Source organism: Salmo salar, chromosome ssa07 (assembly GCF_905237065.1).
Source record: "Salmo salar chromosome ssa07, Ssal_v3.1, whole genome shotgun sequence".
In the NCBI taxonomy this organism is placed as follows: domain Eukaryota; kingdom Metazoa; phylum Chordata; class Actinopteri; order Salmoniformes; family Salmonidae; genus Salmo; species Salmo salar.
In genome coordinates this window covers 15064734-15087638 of record NC_059448.1, presented here as the reverse complement: position 1 = coordinate 15087638, position 22905 = coordinate 15064734, and the positions used below count along the sequence as shown (strand labels likewise).

General features: G+C 42.2%; 1 protein-coding gene and 1 long non-coding RNA gene across 2 annotated transcripts; one reads left to right on the top strand and one right to left on the bottom strand.

The window, feature by feature from the left end:
• Window positions 1-2652: 2652 nt before the first annotated feature.
• Window positions 2653-22651, top strand: LOC106608684 (putative transcription factor p65 homolog). The gene is made up of 11 exons (XM_014206784.2): window positions 2653-2922; window positions 5488-5523; window positions 15846-15982; window positions 16484-16629; window positions 16850-16941; window positions 17389-17523; window positions 17739-17843; window positions 18841-19056; window positions 19178-19252; window positions 19355-19429; window positions 19615-22651. Exons 1-11 carry the CDS (start codon window positions 2916-2918, stop codon window positions 20364-20366), a joined length of 1776 nt encoding a protein of 591 aa, XP_014062259.1. The 5' UTR covers window positions 2653-2915; the 3' UTR covers window positions 20367-22651.
• On the bottom strand, window positions 6026-16607 carry LOC106608685 (uncharacterized). Its single transcript, XR_001329564.2, has 2 exons — window positions 16465-16607; window positions 6026-8191 (listed from the first exon to the last, which is right to left on the bottom strand). It is a non-coding gene; the product is annotated as an uncharacterized lncRNA (long non-coding RNA).
• Window positions 22652-22905: the final 254 nt, after the last annotated feature.

Genomic DNA, 22905 nt, shown 5'->3' with positions numbered 1-22905 from the left:
AAATACTTTTTTCCCTCACTGTATACTGTTACACTGGTCTCAGATGATCCCACAGGTAAAGAAACCGGATGTGGTGGACCTGGGCTGGCGTGGTTACATCTGGTCTGAGGTTGTGAGGCCCGTTGGACATACTGCCAAATTCTCTAAAACAACGTTATGGTAGAGAAATGAACATTCAATTCTCTGGCAACAGCTCTGGTGGACAGTCCTGCAGTCAGCATGCCAATTGCACTCTCCCTCAAAATTGACACATCTGTGGTATTGTGTTGTGTGCCAAAACAGCACATTTAAGAGTGGCATTTTATTGTTCCCAGCACCTGTGTAATGATCATGCTGTTTAATCAGCTTCTTGATATCCCACACCTGTCAGGTGGATGGATTGTCTTGGCAAAGGAGAAATGCTCACTTACAGGGATGTAAACAAATTTGAGCACAAAATTTGAGAAAAATAAACTTTTTGTGCATATGGAACATTTCTGTGATCTTTTATTTCAGCTCATGAAACATGGAACCAACACTTTACATGTTGCATTGATAGTTTTGTTCAGTATATATAGCCTACATGTACAACAAACTAAATAGAGTTTATAGGGAATTGGCCTTTTTATGGGCAAATTGTATAAGGAACAAAATAATGAAACCACATGCTGGTAGTGGCCTCCAACGGGGCATGCACTGATTGAATCAACGTTGTTTCCACATCATTTCAATGAAATGATGTTGAACCAACAGAGAACAGACATCGAATGGACACCCGTGCCCCTGTGGGCAAGTTGTGTAGCTTATAACAGGGATTCCCAAAATGTTTCACTCAGGCCCCCCTTCCAGCATTGTCTATTTCTATGGGCACAAGCACTGTTCATGACACAAACTGTTCACACCCTTCTTGTTGGCGGAGAGACATTTTTGCAGGTTTAAAGCTTATTTCCTGCAATTCTACACATTTTGCCATGGGATGCAGAAAAATATTGCAGTTTTAAAGTTTATTTCTTGCAATTCTATACATTTTGCCATGTCTACAAAATCTATGGGCTAAACAACTTAGTTAAAAATGTTAGCTGACATAGGCTAGTTGATCTGGACATTTCTGACAAGTTATAAATAGCTCTCTAAGGTATGCAATGACTGACAGGGCAAGAGGAAAACTGGTGATACACTACCCAATCACAAAATTGCACCTTGTGCATTCTATTATTACAACTTTCGAGAGTAAGTTGAAAGCTGGACTGAGTTCCTTAAAAAATATATACAGTACCAGTCAAAAGTTTGGACAAACCTACACATTCAGGGGTTGTAGAACATTGTAGAATAATAGTAAAGACATCAAAACTATGAAATAACACATATGGAATCTTGGTCAAGTAGCCCTTACACAGCCTGGAGGTGTGTTGGGTCATTGTCTTGTTGAAGAAATGATAGTCCCACTAAATGCAAACCAGATGGGATGGCGTATCACTGCAAAATGCTGTGGTAGCCAGGCTGGTTAAGTGTGCCTTGAATTCTAAATAAATCACAGACAGTGTCACCAGCAAAGCACCCCCACACCATCACACATTCTCCTCCATGTTTCATGGTGGGAACCACACATGCGGAGATCATCTGTTCACCTACTCTGCATCTCACAAAGACACTGCAATTGGAACCAAAAATTTCAAATTTGGACTCATCAGACCAAAGGACAGATTTCCACCGGTCTAATGTCCATTGCTTGTGTTTCTTGGCCCAAGACAGTCTCTTATTCTTATTGGTGTCCTTTAGTAATGGCTTCTTTTCAGCAATTCGACCATAAAGGCCTGATTCAATGCAGTCTCCTCTGAACAGTTGATGTTGAGATGTGCCTGCAGCAGATGTAACTCTGGGTCTTCCTTTCCCGTGGCTGTCCTCATGAAAGCCAGTTTCATCATAGTGCTTGATGGTGTTTGCGATTTCACTTGAAGAAACTTTCAAAGACTGACCTTCATGTCTTAAAGTAATGATGGACTGTTGTTTATCTTTGCTTATTTGAGCTGTTCTTGCCATAATATAGACTTGGTCTTTTACTAAATAGGGCTATCTTCTGTATACCACCCCTACCTTGTCACAACACAACTGATCGGCTCAAACTCATTAAGAAGGAAAGAAATTCCACAAATGAACATTTAACAAGGCACACCTGTTAATTGGAATGCATTCCAGGTGACTACCTCATGAAGCTGGTTGAGAGAATGCCAAGCGTGTGCAAAGCTTTCATCAAGGCAAAGGGTGGCTACTTTGATGAATCTCAAATATATTTGTATTTGTTTAACACTTTTTTGGTTACTACATGATTCCATATGTGTTATTTAATAGTTTTGATGTCTTCACTATTATTCTACAATGTAGAAAATAGTGAAAATAAAGAAAATCCCTGGAATTAGTAGGTGTGTCCAAACTTTTGACTGGTACTGTATATATTTGTGCATCCACTTGGGATGCACCTCACAGTTTGGGAACCACTGGACTTTACAAGATAGGCTACCAAACCATTGTATTTTACTATGTTGAAATATGTATTCTCCATCGACTCAGTTTGAACATATCAACAGAATAGAAATACTGTAGATATGCCTACTTTATTGTACATTTGCGCAACATAGTGGCTACAAAGACGCAGTTAAATTGCACCCAATCTCACAGTCGGTCCTTGTGACTGTTTTTAACTTTAAATGTGTTATGACTGCAACGAAACCAATATACATTTTCTGTTCCTTTACGTCATTTGGGTATTTCCGCCCCATTTTAGGTGGTGGTGGCAAATTGCATTGGAGACTTAAAGGCGGAGGTGGCTAAAGAGCGATCTGTCACGACAAGTTTACAAATTTACCTGTTTTCAAGGGACAAACACCCTAGGGGAAAGGCTATTCCAATAACCAACGTGGAAGAAGTAGAAGTCGGAAATGGATGGTAAGTTTGTTTACAAACTGATCCTCAAAGTTAATGCATTTTCGAGTCTCGTGTGAAGCTTAGCAACTTGTTTGCGCACAAGGGGGAAGCCCCGATACCATTGGTTTTGTACTGCCGCAGGAGGAGTCAATACAACATAATGGAGATCACTGTCCGCGACTTGCCAGCACTGTAGCCTACTAGGAAGTTGGACATGGTTTGAGATAGGCCCACATCTATTATAGATGTATTATTTTACATCATATCTAGTAGAACGTGATCCTTCGTGACATTGAAGCTGTATAGGCTATCAGTAGCCTATGCACATTATGGATGCCTTTTTATCCCAACACTAGGGTAGTGCGACAGTCAAGAGGCCTAGGCTACGCGATTCTCCGATATATTTGACTTTAGCCGCAGTGAAATATTTCACTTGTATGACCAATTATACAACTTTGTTGACGCTTAGCCTAATTATTAAGGGGACAATGTCCCCGAAATGACGTCATGGTGTTTACACAACATTGCATATGCCTATTTGATAGATGTAGCTGTATGTTTAATGCCTAAATGTTTACAATGTATGACATTTAGGAAATCGTCATAGTCGTCACAGCGAGGTTTTGCGCTGATAGGTTAATAACAGGTTAATAAAACCGGTTAATAAAGCAACGCAACAAGAATGTGACTCAACGTTACATTGCACCTAATAGGCTTGAAGGTCGAACGTCAACAAGCTGGATAATTTGTTACCAAATCAGTGCTACAACACACATGCGCTAGTCGCGTCTCACACACATTTGCACCTCACAAAAAGCAAACGTTCTTGTAATATGTCACGTGTGGGACAGTCGGTGATGGCACATTGAAATAATAAAGGCACTGGGTTTGTCAATTGCGTGCCAGGGCGTTACTTTCGCTTTGAAGATGGCCTTAGTCTGGTAACTGTGGGCTTCTGCATGGCTTGCTGTTTGGGGCTTTAGGCTGGGTTTCTGTATAAGCGCGTTGTGACATCTGCTGATGTAAAAAGGGCTTTATAAATACATTTGATGAGCACCCACTTTCACTAACGAATTAACCTCTTGTCAATATAGCCTAAGTTGTACATGTATTCGTTCCTGCTGCATTATTTACATTGATTTAAAAACGAGTCTGAAAATCGAGTAATATACTGTTTTATCAGGAGTTGAACATCATTGTCAAAGTTAACTATACAATCATCAAAGCTACAACATAAGGGAGGCTTTGAAAACTTTCTAAAAATGTTAATGTCATGTAATAACACTCAACTCAACCCATGCTCAAACACCATGTGTAATCAATCTTGTCTACCCAGTTGATGCAGAAGGAAGAAACACAGTTTCCAGTCTTTTTTCCATGAACTAGAAAACGTCTTTATTGTAGATGTGTTCTATAAACCAACTGCTCTATTGAACTATTTCAGACACAATAGAAGTGATGTCAGGTGGTAAAAATAACGGTAATCTGACAATCTTTATTTCCCCTGTGTTATACCTTGCAATTTCTCTGCAATTATACCTTGCCTGCTATTGTGTTTTTAGAGGAACCTCCTTTGTTTTCAGTGCATTTAGCTTTGCATTCCAGCTATTTGGGCAAGCAGGTAGCCTAGTGGTTAGAGCATTGGGCCAGTTTGCTGGATTGAATCCCGAGCTGACAAGGTAAAAATCTGTCGTTATTCCCCTGAACAAGGCAGTTAACCTACTGTTCCTAGGCCGTCATTGTAAATAAGAATTTGTTCTTAACTGACTTGCCTAGTTAAATAAAAAATTAAAAAATTATTTTAAAGGGGGAGTTCACCCCAAAACACTCCTAGGCCGTTTATAACACCTGCCTAGCCATTTGTCATCGCCCCAGACAGTTTGTAGGTCCATTGCTTGAGTATTTAGATTTCTGTATTTTTATATAAAAATGCTTCTTTTAAGGTTAAGGTTATAATTAAAATCACATTTTAAGAAGAGAAATTGTGGAGATAGGCAGGTTTTATGACTTTGTGGCTGGGGTAACTAGTGACGACCCGACTAGCGGCACGCATTAATCTACTTCCTGGATTTCAATGCGAAAATAGGGGTAAAATTCTCTTATTAGCTACATCTAAATCAGGGTTTCCCAAACTCTGTCCTCAGGACCCCAAGGGGTGCACGTTTTGGTTTTTGAAGGGTCCAGGGCCCTCAAACTCAACTCTGGACCTCGAAGCCAGTTCCACTGCATTTTTTCATTGTTCCCCTCTAATCAGGGACTGATTTAGACCTGGGACACCAAGTGGGAGCAATTAATTATCAGGTAGAACAGAAAACCATCAAGCTCCAGACCTCATAGGGTAGGAGTTGAGGGTGAACTTCCCCCTTTAACATCTACTTTTAGCTAACACTCTTCTGCTTATGGAGAAGGAGCTGAATTTGTACCGCAAACTGTTGTGATCTCCAACATTTGCAGTTCTTGTCTGCCTTTTCTCATCTGAGAATAGTTGAGGGGAATTATGGGTTGTGGATTTTGGTTGATAGTTGTTTCTTACTGACTTATTTGTTCTAGTAAATGTTTTTGTGTCAATTTCTCCCATCTCCATAGGAATGTATGGATGGGGACAGCCCCCTTTGAACCAAGGTAAGGAGAGTTATATCACGCTGTGGACCTGTTTTCTGTTTGTCTCCTCTGTTCACTTTATGGCTTCTCCCTTGTCATGACTGTATTCACTTGAAGCATCAGCTTTATTTTGAAACACATACTGATATACACTGCTCTTTCCATGACATAGACTGACCAGGTGAAAGCTACAGTACTCGTCAAAAGTTTGGACATACCTACTCATTCAAGGGGGTTTTCTTTATACACATATGGAATCATGTAGTAAACAAATAAGTGTTAAACAAATAAAAATATATTTTATATTTGAGATTCTTCAAAGTAGCCACCCTTTGCCTTGATGACAGCTGTGCACACTCTTGGTATTCTCTCAACCAGCTTCACCTGGAATGCTTTTCAGTCTAGAAGGAGTTCCCACATATGCAGAGCATATCTATACATGTAATATCAAGTTCACATTGAAAACGTAATGTTGGCTAAATTGTTTTGATTATAAATCAAGAAAGTAATTCAAAACACAGAATTGGAGGAAGACGTGAGAATGACAAATATATTCAAATTGTTTGAAATCAGTGCACAAGGCACACAAGCAGGAAAATTAAATTGTTTATACAATGGAGCATTCAAAGACTGACACTTGATCAAAATGTAATTAGAGAATTCAGATAAGGGGTTTTGTGCTCAGAGTGAATTAAGAATGCCATCAGAATGCCCAGCCTGTAAGGAGCAGAGGACGGGGCTGACTGAGGGACACCCGAGCATAGGTGTGGAATTCAAAGACAGAGACCCAGCCGGGCACAGGTGTGGAGATCATGAACAGAGGCCCAGCCGGGCACCGGTGTCGGCCACGGGTGTCGAGGGCACGGACAGAGGCCCAGACGGGCACAGGTGTGGAGATCATGAACAGAGGCCCAGACAGGTGTCAAGTCCACGGACAGAGTACCAGCTGGTGGTGGAGTAGTACATACAGGAGCGGAGGACTGGATGGTGGGGCGGGACCTCCAGGCACACCTTCAAAGTAATCTGATTAGCAGCATGTTTTTTTTTTTTTTTTTTGCGTCACTCTTCATCGATGCCACCAAATACCCAGCATACCACAGAGCATTTTCAACAACCCACTTGAAGGTCTGCTTTCTTTAAAGGTTGAACTGCATCTCGTGTTGACCCAACAAGTGTGCCTTGTTACTGGGTTGCCAACTTGAAGCAGTACAGTCCTCCTGGCCAAATTTATCCAGAGATATACAGTAGCCCCGGTGTACTCTTTTTCAGAACTATGTCTTCTGAAATGGCAAGCATCCTTACTGTCAAAAATAAAATCAAACCCAATTTTACAAATCATATATACAGAATACAGCGGGGTGTAAACAGTGCAATGAAATGCTTACTTGCAAGCTACCTCTCAACATAGCCCTTATGTCATACAGCATGATATTTGTGTGTCTGTAACTTTCTCACTCATCATTATTCAGAATTCATCAGGACTATCCGCAATCCTGGTATCATCCACATTAATGTAGAAGTGTTTAGAAACATATTCTATTCTTATTTACAATAAGTGACTCCAAAATGACAATACATTAAAAAACAGTTATTTCTATTGGGCACAAAATCATCTGAAACACAACCAAAACAAAGAGCAAATGCGTCCAACAGTTGGTATAGTCACAAGCTTGATGTAATCATTGTGTGCTATGAATATGGGACCAAATACTAAACTTTCGACTACTTTAATAAACATAAGTTAATTTGTCCCAATACTTTTGGTTCCTCTTAAATGGGGGGGACTATGTACAAATTAAAGCTGACAGTCTGCACTTTGTATCATTTCAAACCCAAAGTGCTGGAGTACAGAGCCAAAAGAACCAAATATTTCACTATCCCTATACTTTTGGAGCTCACTGTATATTTAGTTTGTATTCCAACTCTTTGCTTCTATCGAGATAGCCTGTTGATCATGACTCTCACTTCATTACATCACACATAAGAGTTATTGGATGAAGGCGTCTTCTGTACGGGGGAGTTTTGTTTAGAGCCCAGACTCTCTAAACAAAAGGTTAAAATTATACACACCTTTATGTTACCTTACCACACGGCCATATCTCCATGTTACAGCGTGTTTTCAGAGTCTGTGCTAAAAATCTATCTGTGTCTCCTAACACTTATGTGTAAACAGAAGAAGGGCGCTGCAACATGTTGTCACAAAAAAATATGCTTGGCTGCAACTGTGTTAAAACAGTGTACACTAAGTGTGTATTTTGCATGTGAAATTATTTTGCTGTGTTTTATGTTTCTAAACCCGTACCGGAATTGAGAATCGATTCACGATCAGAAGGTGTATTTGGCTGTTTTGACTGCCAGAGTCAATTCACACTAAAAATAACATTTCTGGTCCTGGACTAAGGAGTAACATTAACCCGAACAGGAGTGGAGGACAGGGGACTGGCTGATGCAGCTGTGGACTGGATTCTGGTAGAGGGGGTGGGAGTAAAATGAAAGGTGCCAACAAGAGGCAGGGCTGTCTCCACCACTGGAACTGTCAGGTCCTGAAATTCCACAAGCTCCACAAAGCCCTCATCATCCTCCTCTTGGACATCAGGATCACCTGTCTCCAGTTCCTCAATGGCAGCCTTGTAATCCTGCAGCACCAAACCAGTTTGATCGAAGAGGTACTCCAAACCTATCAGCTCCCCTAAAGAAAAAAAACGACATAAATATATGAGAATACACCGGATTGAGTATGGAATAATTCTATAATAACATTTCACAAAGAGAAATGTGTTGCTGTTTGTATTAAATATAAAAGCTGCATTAGATTATTAATTGCATTATATTGCCATTACCAGTCAAGATGATGGCGCCGGTGGGTAGGGCTGCCGTTTTATCTGCCCTCAACCAATCATGCTATTTTGTTGTTTTTTTTCGCGTGGTTTGTAACTTGTTTTGTACATAACGTTGCTGCTACCTTCTCCTATGACCGAAAAGAGCTTCTAAACATCAGAACTGGGATTGCTCACCTCAAACTGGACGAAGAGTTTTTCTTCAATGAGTTTGACGCAAGGGATATACTGTTGACACCCAACCAGACCCCGATCCCCGTGATTCGCTGGAGAAGGAAACTTATATTTCGAGGCAAAAGATCAGGGTGCCTTGTGAGGACCAGGCGACGAGTGGCTAATCTGCCCTTGCCCTCTGTTCTATAGTTAACGTTCAATCGCTAGAAAATAAATGGGACGAACTGAAAGCACGTATATGCTACCAACGGGACATTAAAAACTGCAATATTTTATGTTTCACCGAGTCGTGGCTGAACGACGACATTAAGAACATAGAGCAGGCGGGTTATACACTCTATCGGCAAGACCGAACAGCAACCTCTGGTAAGACACGGGGCGTGGGCCTATGCATTTATGTAAACAACAGTTGGTGGACTATATCTAAGGAAGTCTCAAAGTTTTTCTCGCTTGAGGTGGAGTATAGACCTCACTATTTACCCAGAGATTTCATCTGTTTTTTTTGTAGCTGTCTATATACCACCACAGAGTGAGGTTGGAACTAAAACCGCACTAAATGAGCTGTATTCCGCGATAAGCAGACAGGAAGACCACTTCTACTCCACACACAGAGACGTGTACAAAGCTCTTCCTTGCCCTCCATTTGGGAAATCTGACCATAACTCTATCCTCCTGATTCCTGCTTAAAGCAACAATTCAAGCAGGAAGCACCAGTGACTCGGTCTATAAAAAAGTGGTCAGATGAAGCAGATGCTAAACTACAGGACTTTTTTGCTAGCACAGACTGGAATATGTTCCGGGATTCTTCTGATGGCATTGAGGAGTACACCACATCAGTCACTGGCTTTATCAATAAGTGGACGTCGTCCCCACAGTGACTGTATTTACATACCCCAACCAGAAGCCATGGATTACAGGCAACATTCGCACTGAGCTAAAGGGTTGAGCTGCCGCTTTCAAGGAGCGGGACTCTAACCCGGAAGCTTATAAGAAATCCCGCTATGCCCTCCGACGGACCATCAAACAGGCAAAGCGTCAATACAGGACTACGGTCGAATTGTACTACACCGAATTGTACTACACCAATTGTACTACACTGACGCTCGTTGGATGTGGCAGGGCTTGCAAACTATTACAGACTACAAAGGGAAGCACAGCCGAGAGCTGCCTAGTGACACGAGCCTACCAGACGAGCTAAATAACTTCTATGTTCGCTTCGAGGCAAGTAACACTGAGACATGCATGAGAGCGTCAACTGTTCCGGATGACTGTGTGATCACGCTCTCTGCAGCCGATGTGAGTAAGACCTTTAACTTCTATGGGATACGTGGGACGCTAGCGTCCCACCTGCGGGACACAGCCAGTGAAATATCAGGGCGGCAAATTCAAAAACAACAAAATGTCACAATTAAACTTTCTCAAACATACAACTATTTTACACCATTTTAAAGATACACTTCTCCTTGATGTAACCACATTGTCCGATTTCAAAAAGGCTTTACAGCGAAAGCAAAACATTAGATTATGTTAGGAGAGTACATAGACAAAAATAATCACACAGCCATTTTCCAAGCAAGGACATGTGTCAATAAAACCCAAAACACAGCTAAATGAAGCACTAACCTTTGAGGATCTTCATCAGATGACACTCCTAGGACATTATGTTACACAATACATGTATGTTTTGTTCGATAAAGTTCATATTTATATCCAAAAACAGCATTTTACATTGGCGCGTGATGTTCAGAAAATGTATTCCCACCAAAACCACCGGTGAATGTGCACATCAATTTACAAAAATACTCATCATAAACGTTGACAAAATATCTAACAATTATTTAAAGAACTATAGATAGACTACTCCTGGATGCAACCGCTTTGTCAGATTTTAAAAAAGCTTTACGGAGAAAGCACATTTTTCAATATTCTGAGTACATAGCTCAACCATCACAGCGAGCTATACAGACACCCGCCAAGTTCGGGGCATCCTAAACTCAGAATTAGTATTAGAAATATTCTCTTACCTTTGCTGATCTTCGTCAGAATGCACTCCCAGGACTGCTACTTCCACAAGAAATGTTGTTTTTGTTCGAAATAATACATATTTATGTCCAAATACCTCCATTGTTCGTGCGTTCAGAGCACTATCCAAAGGCATAACGCGCGAACGCGGTACCAGAGACGAAAAGTCAAAATGTTCCATTACCCTACTTAGAAGCATGTCAAACGCTGTTTAAAATCAATCTTTATGGTATTTTTAATGTAAAATTGCGATAATATTCCAACCGGACAATAGCGTATTCATTCAAGGATAAAAATCCCTTTGTCCACAGGCAGTCCACTCAGTAACTGAGCTCCTATTATCTCCCCAGTAACAGGAGAAGGCTGAAACAACTTTCTGAAGGCTTTTGACAGCCAATGGAAGCCTTAGGAAGTGTAACGTAACCCCACAGATACTGTAGTTTTGAAAGGGACTAGAAAGAAGAACTACAATTCTTAGATCCTCCACTTCCTGGTTGACTTTTTCTCAAGTTTTTGCCTGCTATATGAGTTCTGTTATACTCACAGACACCATTCAAACAGTTTTAGAAACTTCAGAGTGTTTTCTTTCCAAATCTACTAATAATATGTATATTCTAGTTTCTGGGCCAGAGTAGTAACCTGTTTAAATTGGGTACGTTTTTTCATCCGGCCGTGAAAATACTGCCCCCTAGCCCAGACAGGTTAAACAGGTCAACATTCACAAGGCCGCCAGGCCAGACCGATTACCAGGACGTGTACTCCGAGCATGCGCTGACCAAATGGCAAGTGTCTTCACTTACATTTTCAACCTCTCCCTGTCTGAATCTGTAATACCAACATGTTTCAAGCAGACTACCATAGTACCTGTGCCCAAGAACACTAAGGTAACCTGCCTAAATGAGTACCAACCCGTAGCACTCACATCTGTAGCCATGAAATGCTTTGAAAGGCTGGTCATGGCTCACATCAACACCATTATCCCAGAAACCCTAGACCCACTCCAATTTGCATACCGCACCAACAGATCCACAGATGATGCAATCTCTATTGCACTCCACACTGCCCTTTCCCACCTGGATTAAAGGAACACCTATGTGAGAATGCTATTCATTGACTACAGCTCAGCGTTCAACACCATAGTGCCCTCAAAACTCATCACTAAGCTGAGGACCCTGGGACTAAACAGCTCCCTCTGCAACTGGATCCTAGACTTCCTGACGGGCTGCCCCCAGGTGGTAAGGGTAGGTAACAACACATCTGCCACGCTGATCCTCAACACGGGGCCCGTCAGGGGTGCGTGCTCAATCGCCTCCTCCTGTACTCCCTGTTCACTCATGACTGCACGGCAAGGCTCAACTCCAACACCATCATTAAGTTTGCCGATGACACAACAGTGATAGGCCTGATCAGCGACAATGATGAGACAGCCTATAGGGAGGAGTTCAGAGACCTGACCATGTGGTGCAAGGACAACCACCTCTACCTCAACGTGATCAAGACAAAGGAGTTGATTGTGGACTACAGGAAAAAGAGGACCGAGCACACCCCCATTCTCATCGATGGAGCTGTAGTGGAACAGGTTGAGAGCTTCAAGTTCCTTGGCGTCCACATCAACAACAAACTAACATGGTCCAAGCACACCAAGACAGTTGTGAAGAGGGCACGACAAAACTTATTCCCCCTCAGGAGACTGAAAAGATTTGGCATGGGTCCTCAGATCTTCAAAAGATTTTACAGCTGCACCATCGAGAGCATCCTGATGGGTTGCATCACTGCCTGGTATGGCAACTGCTCGGCCTCCGACCGCAAGGCACTACAGAGGGTAGTGCGTATGACCCAGTACATCACTCGGGCCAAGCTTCCTGCCATCCAGGACCTCTAAACCAGGCGGTGTCAGAGGAAGGCCCTAAAAATCGTCAAAGACTCCAGCCACCCTAGTCATAGACTGTTCTCTCTGCTATCACACGGCAAGCGGTACCGGAGTGCCAAGTCTAGGTCCAAGAGGCTTCTAAACAGCTTCTACCCCCAAGCCATACGACTCCTGAACAGCTAATCAAATGGATACCCAGACTTTTCGCACCCCCCACGCTGCTACTACTCTCTGTTATTATCTATGCATAGCCACTTTAACAACCCTACCTGCATGTACATAATTATCTCAATTACCTCGACACCGGTGCCCCTGCACATTGACTCTGTACCGGTACCCCCTGTATATAGCCACACTATTGTTATTTACTGCTGCTCTTTAATTATTAGTTTTTGTTATTTTTACTTTTTTTTAAAACTTTTTCTTTTAGGTATTTTGCATCGTTGGTTAAGGGCTTGTAAGTAAGCATTTCACTCTAAGGTCTACACCTGTTGTATTCAGTGTATGTGACAAATAACATTTGATTTGACCAGTGTATTTGCGTGGAACAGTGTAAGGAACAATTTGTTCCAACTGATGACCTTCACTCTAGCAACCTATGTTGTCATCTCTAGCTACTTGCTAAAGCACAATTCTACCACAAACAGATACACCAGCATAAGCAAGTGCATAGGATATCATTCGTGCCTTTTAATTCATAATTAACATGATGACACTAGCCTATTTGATATCAAGACAGTGTTTGCCCTATAGCCATGTCTAGTCCAATTTGCAAAATGAATTAAAAGAGAAAAGGAGTGGTTTGCTGATGCTGAGTTGAGTGACAAAACACTAGCTATAAAAATCTCACTTTGTTTAGATAGCTAGCTATGGTAATAAGAAAATAATAACTCCAGATAATTATGTAAATAACGTTAGTGGGGTTAAGACTATTTTGATGGTCAGAGTCATCGGACATTAAGCTAGCTACGTTACGTCGATAAACTGTGTTAGTGTCAAAACACCAGTTTACTAACGAGTTAGATAGCGTTAATGTAGTTACACTGTAAATCTTGTTAACCGTGCTAACGGTTTAACCAGCTAGATATTTTTACCAGCTAGATATTCCAATTGATGATGATGATCAATGAAAACAGCAGATAACAAAAAGTCGTAGCTAACATTACTTAAGATAACTCGAACAAAATTACCTGAGAGGAAATACATTTTTCCATGGTCCTCTTCTAGCGTTTAAAGGTCCTGTCATAGCTCTATCCTCATTGGTCAATTCTTGGTTACTTCTTGGTTGCACTGGCGTCTCGGATTGGTTGGGGAGTGCAATTCTTAGTTACTTCTTGGTTGCAGACGGCAATATGATTGGTTGTCGCAACCAGAAATTGTAAGGGGGCGCCATTTAGTAGTGGTTTCTTTGCAGCATTCGACCATGAAGGCTTGATTCACGCAGTCTCTTCTGAGCAGTTGATGTTGTGATGTGTCTGTTACTTGAACTCTGTGAATTATTTATTGGGCTGCAATTTCTGAGGCTGGTAACTCTAATGAACTTATCCTCTGCAGCAGAGGTAACTCTGGGTCTTCCTTTCTTGTGGTGGTCATGAGAACCAGTTTCATCATCGCGCTTGATGGTTTTTGCGACTGCACTTGAAGAAACTTTTAAAGTTCTTGACATTTTCCGGATTGACTGACCTTCATGCCTTAAAGTAATGATGAACTGTTGTTTCTATTTGCTTATTTGAGCTGCTCTTGCCATAATATAGACTTGGTCTTTTACCAAATAGGGCTATCTTCTGTATACCACCCCTGCCTTGTCACAACACAACTGATTGGCTTAAACGCATTAAGAAGGAAAGAAATTCCACAAATGAACTTTTAACAAGGCACACCTGTTAATTGAAATGCATTCCAGGTGACTACCTCATGAAGCTGGTTGAGAGAATGCCAAGAGTGTGCAAATCTGTCAAGGCAAAGGGTGACTACTTTCAAGAATCTCAAATATAAAATATATTTTGGTTTGTTTAACACTTTTTTGGTTAAAACATGATTCTATATGTTATTTCATAGTTTTGATGTCTTCACTATTATTTTACAATGTAGAAAATAGTAAAAATAAATAAACTCTGGAATGAGTAGGTGATTCCAAACTTTTGACTGGTACTGTATGATTCCCTTATTGATGTCACTTGTTAAATCCACCAGTAGATGAAACCACTGGGTAAATAACTGGGGAAGTCAAGCCAGAAATGTTTTTGTTTCATCACATAACCGGAGAGCAACAGTAACATGACCTACAGCATGGTCAAGTAAGTTCATGTTTCCGACATTTTCGGACGACTATACAACTACTGATTTAGAACCACGGAGTTACCGCAAGTGGAAAGAAAACAGGAGCTGCCTCCACTATTCCAGCACCATTTCATCATCATAAAATCAGTTATGCTTAGTCTAATACAGTGGTAACTATAAGATACCAAAAACAATTTAATCCAATCAACGTAAGCTAAATATGATGTGGCTGTCCATGGTTCTGATTTCTGTGTGTGTGTGTGTGTGTGTGTGTGTGTGTGTTCGTGCAAGTAGAAAAAACATGTTGACTCACCCTCGCCATCCTCCACTCTTTTCATGTTGACGAAAAGGTATATGACTCTGTGATACAGTACACGTCACGCTTACATTTTTTGTTGTCGTAGGCTACCTTGCTAAAAAGTTTGCTCGCTAGCCTAACTTCCTTTAATGGGCAACGTTAGCTAGTTAACATTAGCCTTCTACATCTAGGTAAATATTGAACTTCCATCCTCTCAGGCCAGGGGAACAATGTATGAACTTATGGTTGGATCAGAATTGCCGTTATAATCATTGGCCAATACGGAGAATTGGTTGGATCAGGTATGAAGGTAGACCCAGATGCAGACAACGTCGAATTAACAATGGTTTAATAATCCAACAGGAGCAGGCAATAGATTCACAGTTGAGCTCACTCAGTTTAGCTCAACGCTGAGTGGCTATTGTTTAATACTTTTTTATTAATCAAGGGAGGCTTAATGCTCGCTAGCTTCCCTTATATTCAATGCTACGGGCGGCAACAATGTCATACTCTCTTTTTGACCAGACAGCATCAGATAGATGGCCTACACATACAGAGACAGAGGGGTGCTGTTTTGCCCGCTCGGATGCTTTCTCCGGCGAGACCCATTCAGTCTCTTGCGAATTGAAGGAAAATTATGAAACACAGAGACAAAAGCCTGACTTCCCTTGGCATCCATGAATACACTGAAATCAACTTCAATCAGTGTACATGAAGGGGAGGAGACAGGTTAAATAAGGATTTTAAGCCTTCAGACAATTGAGACATTGATTGTGTATGTGTGCCAATCAGTTACATTGAGATAGTAATGAGATCCCATTGGAATGAAGGTCACAGTGTATTTCTCTCTCTCTCTCTGCAGGGAATTCTTTCATAGAGATCATTGAGCAGCCCAAGCCCAGAGGCATGAGGTTCAGGTACAAGTGTGAGGGGCGCTCGGCGGGCAGCATCCCGGGAGAGAAGAGCAACGATACCACCAAGACACACCCCGCCATCAAGGTTAGGGCACCCTTAAATTACACATAATTGGCACACTTAGCTAACCATGTATTAAGGGGCCATGCTTTATTTGCACTGTAGCTTATTGAGACGTTCAGAGACCTTCAAAACCATGACTACGTTCACCATATATTCTAATATACTGTAGTTGATGGATAAATTATTATATAATGTGTTACGCAAATTAGCCATTTTGTCTAGTTATAACCATAGCTGTCTGTTTTACTACTACATAACAGGGGTTTTGTCTATAGCTTTTGTTGAAATTGACTTTTTTTTTGCAGGTTTAGGATACCTTACACAGCAGGTTAGGTTAATTCATGTGTCAGGTTAAGGTTAGGAAAAGGGTTAGGGTTAGCTAAAATGTAAAAAAAAATATATAATTTTTGATGTCAAATTTGACAGAAGCTGTATCCCATGTATGACATAGGAAAGGAAGTGGTGGAGATTTTGTGGCGTGTGATAACACACATCCTGCTAACCTGGTTTGCTCCCATGCAGGTGCACAACTACAATGGTCCCCTGCGTGTCCGTGTCTCCTTGGTGACCAAGAACCCGCCTCACAAGCCCCACCCTCACGAGCTGGTGGGGAAAGACTGCAAACATGGCTACTATGAGGCAGACCTGCAGGAGAGACGAGTACACAGGTTAGACTGTGTGTGAGTGTGATAGAAGACATATACTTGGATGACCAAAAGATTACCAGTTAATCATTTATATGACCATTTAGGTCAGGAAAAGTTGTTTCACATAGTCTTGATTTTTTAAAGACGAGAACCAGAGTGTGGTTGAATGAAGCACCCTCTTGTGGTCGATCTCTATCTCACTTTCACACACGTTCACTCTGACTCCTCTCACTGATCTCAGTTTTCAGAACCTGGGCATTCAGTGTGTGAAGAAAAAGGATGTGAACGAAGCAGTTTCCTGTAGACTGCAGACCCAAAACAACCCCTTCAACAGTGAGTACAGACAGACACACACACAGTCGGTCCATTGTCATAACATTGACAGTTATGCACATATTGACTCATCCAATCTCATTTTCATGTTTTGTTTACCTTGGTTTAATCCAATAATGTTGTGTAAATAGTAATGTATTTGTCCTCTGTGACCATGACACGATACAGTCAATGCTAGGGCTGGGAATTGCCAGAGACCTCATCTTATCACGATACTTATGTATTGTGATTCTCACGATTCTATATATATTGCATTTGATACTGCGAGTTTATTGCAATTTGATGTTACAAACATATTGCTCACTGTATGTTTGCTGTAGTATGATAAAAATATTATTGCGATATGTAACTATCGATTTTGTTTTATCACTTGTCAATGCCAGATAGCCAATCCCAGATGCCACACCCTTTGGCTTTGTGACTGACTGTGTTGTGTTTTGGCGGTAGTTCCCGAGGCGAAGGTGTGGGAGGAGGAGTTTGACCTGAATGCAGTGAGGCTTTGTTTCCAGGCCTCGATCACTCTACCTACCGGTGAACTCCACCCTCTGGAGCCCGTGGTGTCTCAGCCCATCTATGACAACAGTGAGTCTGCTACACACACACGAGATACAATCTTTAGATACACACACTCACCAAACACTCACTGAGTACACACTGGCTCCCTCATCTGTCACTGTTCTGTCCAGGCTGTTCCTGTTCCACTGTTTGCTCTGTCAGTTTCACTCATTTATAAACATGAGCTAGACAGATGCTGTGGCCCTTTAACACTCCTTCACTCCTGTCTCTCTCTCTCACAGGAGCACCCAACACAGCAGAATTGAAGATCTGTCGAGTGAACAGAAACTCTGGGAGCTGCAGAGGAGGGGACGAGATCTTCCTACTCTGTGACAAAGTGCAAAAAGGTTTGTCTGACACAAACACTCCAATTGTTGTTGGTGTTATTGAGTTGAGCCTGTTTGTTATTTTTACCTGCATTCAACGGCTTTGTTCTCCTGTTAGTGTGTGGACTCTTTTGAAGTTCCTCTTTGCCGGACATCCATTTGAGATCATGGTGTATAAGCCCACTGGTAACCACTTACTTAATTGACATCCATTTGAAATCATGGTGTATAAGCACACTGGTAACCACTTACTTAATTGACACCCATTTGAAATCATGGTGTATAAGCACACTGGTAACCACTTACTTAATTGACACCCATTTGAAATCATGGTGTATAAGCACACTGGTAACCACTTACTTAATTGACACCCATTTGCAATCATGGTGTATAAGCCCACTGGTAACCACTTACTTAATTGACACCCATTTGAAATCATGGTGTATAAGCACACTGGTAACCACTTACTTAATTGACACCCATTTGAAATCATGGTGTATAAGCCCACTGGTAACCACTTACTTAATTGACATCCATTTGAAATCATGGTGTATAAGCACACTGGTAACCACTTACTTAATTGACACCCATTTGAAATCATGGTGTATAAGCACACTGGTAACCACTTACTTAATTGACACCCATTTGAAATCATGGTGTATAAGCACACTGGTAACCACTTACTTAATTGACACCCATTTGAAATCATGGTGTATAAGCACACTGGTAACCACTTACTTAATTGACACCCATTTGCAATCATGGTGTATAAGCCCACTGGTAGCCACTTAACTGACACCCATTTGATAGTATTGCGTATAAGCCCACTTAATTGTTCAAACTTAGTCCCTTCGTTCTATTATCTCCTCTCTGTATTACATGAAACTGTGGGCTACCAATTATGTTGTTACAAAATGTTACCAGGTCAGCTGGACTGGCCCTGAATGAATTCTCCCAGCCAGAAACTCACCTCCTCCTTCCCATCCCCGCTTCCACCTCTTCTTTGTTCCCTCCACAGAGGACATCGAGGTACGGTTCTTCCAGGACTCGTGGGAGGGGAAGGGCACCTTCTCCCAGGCGGACGTCCACAGGCAGGTGGCCATCGTGTTCCGTACCCCGCCCTTCTACGACACCAACCTGACTGAGCCAATCAGAGTGAAGATGCAGCTCCGCAGGCCCTCGGACCGCGAGGTCAGCGAGCCAATGGACTTCCAATTCCTGCCCTCCGACCCAGGTCTCTTCCCTTTTCGTTACTATGACGACCCGTTTGGTTCTTTTGGCGACACTCCTGTAGGCTGTGAAGTTGTCATGCAAAACCTTTCACCCAAACTAAGTCTTATTTTTTCACTATACAGATGAATATAGACTGATAGAGAAGCGAAAACGGACAGAGGGAATGTTCCAGAATCTGAAGCTGGGGTCCATATCAGGTAGGTGTATATAATGATCCATGTCACTCACTGAACTAGACAGCTGTGTCATCTGATGGTTTTGGGGGAGTTAATGTGTGATGGTTTATGTTTGAATTCCAGTGGCCATGCCAGCAGAGAGGCCTTTCAACACTGCCAGAAGAACAGTCGCCGCCAAGCCAGTAGCTAGCCAGCCTGGTAAATCATCCTACTTATTTAGCTGTTTCTTCTTCATACAGTTAAGGGTGTTCTGTATGTAACATTAGTGGCCAGAAGTTAACATAGGGTCCCTAAACAGTTATGTTTCTATGTTATCTAAGTTAATTTGTAAATTCAACAGCATTGGGTAGGGGACAGTGGTATTGACTGTTTGTCTCTTGCAGTGAACCCAGTGGCGCCCCCTCGTGCCACCTCTGTGAAGCCCCAGCCGTACTACGACAGCCCCCAGCCTGGCCAGCTGTTCCAAACCCAGCCCAAAGCAGAGCCCTCCTCCTCCACTCCAGCAGAGACCTGGAAGTTCCTCAACAGCCTGACCTTGGACTCCCAACACAAAGCCACCCCCGTGGCCCGATTCACCACCAACCCCCAGGCATCTGCAGCCACCTCACAGGCCTTCCCCACCGTCAACCTGTCGGACCTCCACGGCTTCACCTTCTCCACCTTTGCTAGTCCCCAGGAGCCAGTGAGCGCAGCCGCTACCCCAGAGCCCACCTCTACCTTCGGGGTCCAGGATTCCCAGTTCAGGGTGGATGGCCCCATGGTGGATGAGGAGCTACCCGAGTTCCCCAGCTTCTCTGAGGTCCACCAGTCAGGGACACTAGATAGCATAAACATCGACGACTTCCAGGCTATGCTGGTCCAGAGTGGTCTGGCTGGAGAGGGGCCAGGGAACAGTAGGGTGTCGGTCTCTCAGGCACCCTGCCACTTACCTGCCACCAACCCTGTGGTCAACAACAGCTGTGGCGGCAGCACCTGGATGAACTACCCCAACAGCATCGTGAACCTGCTCCAGAGTGAGGGCATGGTCGACAGTTCTCCTGGCAACTCCAGCCAGCCGGCCGTCCTCGACGACCTGGACGTCTTCAGCTCCATAGACGAAGACCGTCTCATGTCCATCCTGAACAGTGGCAACTAGGCCGGTTTCGTGTCCGGACATCAGACTTAGAGACCTCTGTGATTTTACAGATATTTTTACTGCAATACTACATTTCTGTCCCCTTGCCTTTTGAGACCCAGCTCCCTTTCAACCAAACTTCCCTTGTACTTGTTATTCTAATGGACTACAAAGAAAATACATTTGAAGGCTGGCGGATTGAGAATCAGATGATGGTGCCGTTTGCTCTCTTCTCTATGTGGATTGTGGACATGTTAATTAGGACAGCTGCAGAACCCTGCCTGTACTCGAACAGAGTGAATATATGAGAGAGGGCTACAGGGAACCCCTGGTAACTGCCAGTTTGTGGGCAATCATGAGACGCAAGGATTTGTCACTTTTTGTCAACCCCTAAAGATACACCTCCACTGGGTTGTGTATAAACCCAGGCCTGTATCTAGTCTCCAAAGGCAGTGGCATTCACTCCTGGTCCCTAAGAACTTTTGAACGGTTTGAAATGTGTCTTCTTGAATCATTGTCAATGTATGGACTGGATAGTCCAGGGCCCGGTTTCCCGATAGCAATGGAACTTAGGCTGACGAGTGTTTTTAACACTGCATCTTTCCTACAACGCCCGAAGATGTAACATACAGAGTACACAAAACATTAAGGACACCTGCTCTTTCCATTACATAGCCCAGGGATATTCAACTCTTACCCTACGAGGTCCAGAGCCTGCTGGTTTTCCTGTTAATAATTGCACACACCTGGTGTCCCAGGTCTAAATATCTCCCTGGTTAAAAAAAATGCAGTGGCACTGGCTTTGAGGTCCAGAGTTGACCAGGTGAATGCTATGATCCCTTATTGAGGTCACTTGTTAAATCTACTTCAGTGTATGAAAGGGAGGGGACAGGTTAAAGAAGGATTTTAAGCCTTGTGACATGGATTGTGTATGTGTGTCAATCAGAAGGTGAATGGACAAGATTTCAGTGCCTTTGAATGGGGTATGGTAGTAGGTGCCAGACGCACCGGTTTGTGTCAAGAACTGCAACGCGGCTAGGTTTTTCACGCAACAGTTTCCCGTTTGTATCAGTCCATGCCCCGACTAATTTTCACTCGACAACCACTTTCTGTATCAAGGCCTTTTGGGATGACACGTGGTTGTTCTCCAAATGAGAATCAAAATGATTGCTCTGTCATCTATTATATTGTGCTTGATTGTGTGCTATATGTTTTGTTGGACTCGAAGAATGTCAGAAGATTCCGATTTTAACCAGAAATCGGGTCATAATATTAACTTTGGCTTTCACAGCTTCTCATTGAGAACTTTAACATTTGTATGTAAAAGGGAAAATATTTCTCAAAAAGGGAAACATTTTTGCAAGCACAAAATAAGTTCCCAGTTCAGCTACGCAATCTAACCAATGAAAATCCTTAAAATTGTTGGTCAACTATTTCATGTGTCAGTCATTCCACGGAGGGCCAAGTGGCTGTGGGTTTTCACTCCTCCCATGTACTTGATGAATTAAGGTCACTAATTAGTAAGGAACTCCCCTCACCGGGTTGTCGGTCTTAATTGAAAGAAGAAAAAAAAACCTGCAGACACTTGGCCCTCTGTGGAATGACTGACATATTTGTAGATGAGCGAGGCAGATGTCTATGCATTACAACCATTCAACATTTTAATTGGAATAGTTTATTACTAGCCTATACTGTAGGAAGTGTAATATCACCGTACTATAAAGCAAGACAAGAATACATTGAAATGACAATGTGCTTAGGCTTTAGTACACGTGTCAAATTCATTCTACGGAGGGCCGAGGGTCTGCGGGTTTTCGCTCCTCCCTTGTACTTGATTGATGAATTAAGGTTACTGATTAGTAAGGCACTGCACTCACCTGGTTGTCTAGGGCTTAATTTAAAGGAAAAGCCAGCAGCCCTCAATGGAATGAGTTTGACACCCCTGCCTTAGGTGATGATATGCGCGATATAGTACTCACCTTGGTGACATATCTAAAATGTTATGTACAGTTTTACCATGTTAACATCTAAGTATAACTTGTCACTGTAATTTTCAATATTCAATACATCTTTGGAACAGGAAGGATATTGTTTATAGATGTCAGAAATGTAGCAGATGCACTGATACGCTTAGTAAAAAAGATTTGTTGAGTCGGTATCTTAAATATCATTTCTGCCCGTCAATTATGCTCATTCACAGTGTAGTTTGCTTTTAGGCCAGTGTAATACCATTACATTTTGCGGTATGGTATATGAACTTCGGCTGCAGGTGATTTTACATCAAATAAAACATGTTTAAACCATAACTTTGTACTTAAGTCAATACTGCCTCACTGAAAAGACACTTGTATAATATTTTGTACAAGTATATATGCAGGCAGAAAATGTGATTAATTGAAACATTTGGGTTTGCTAAGTGATTGTACATGTTGCCTACTACACTTCCCACAATGTCACTCAATATAGTATAAATATTCCTCTTAACTTCTCTAGGGCCAGTGGGACGATTTCGTCCCACCTACGTAACAGCCAGTGAAATCCCGTGGCGCGTTATTCAAAT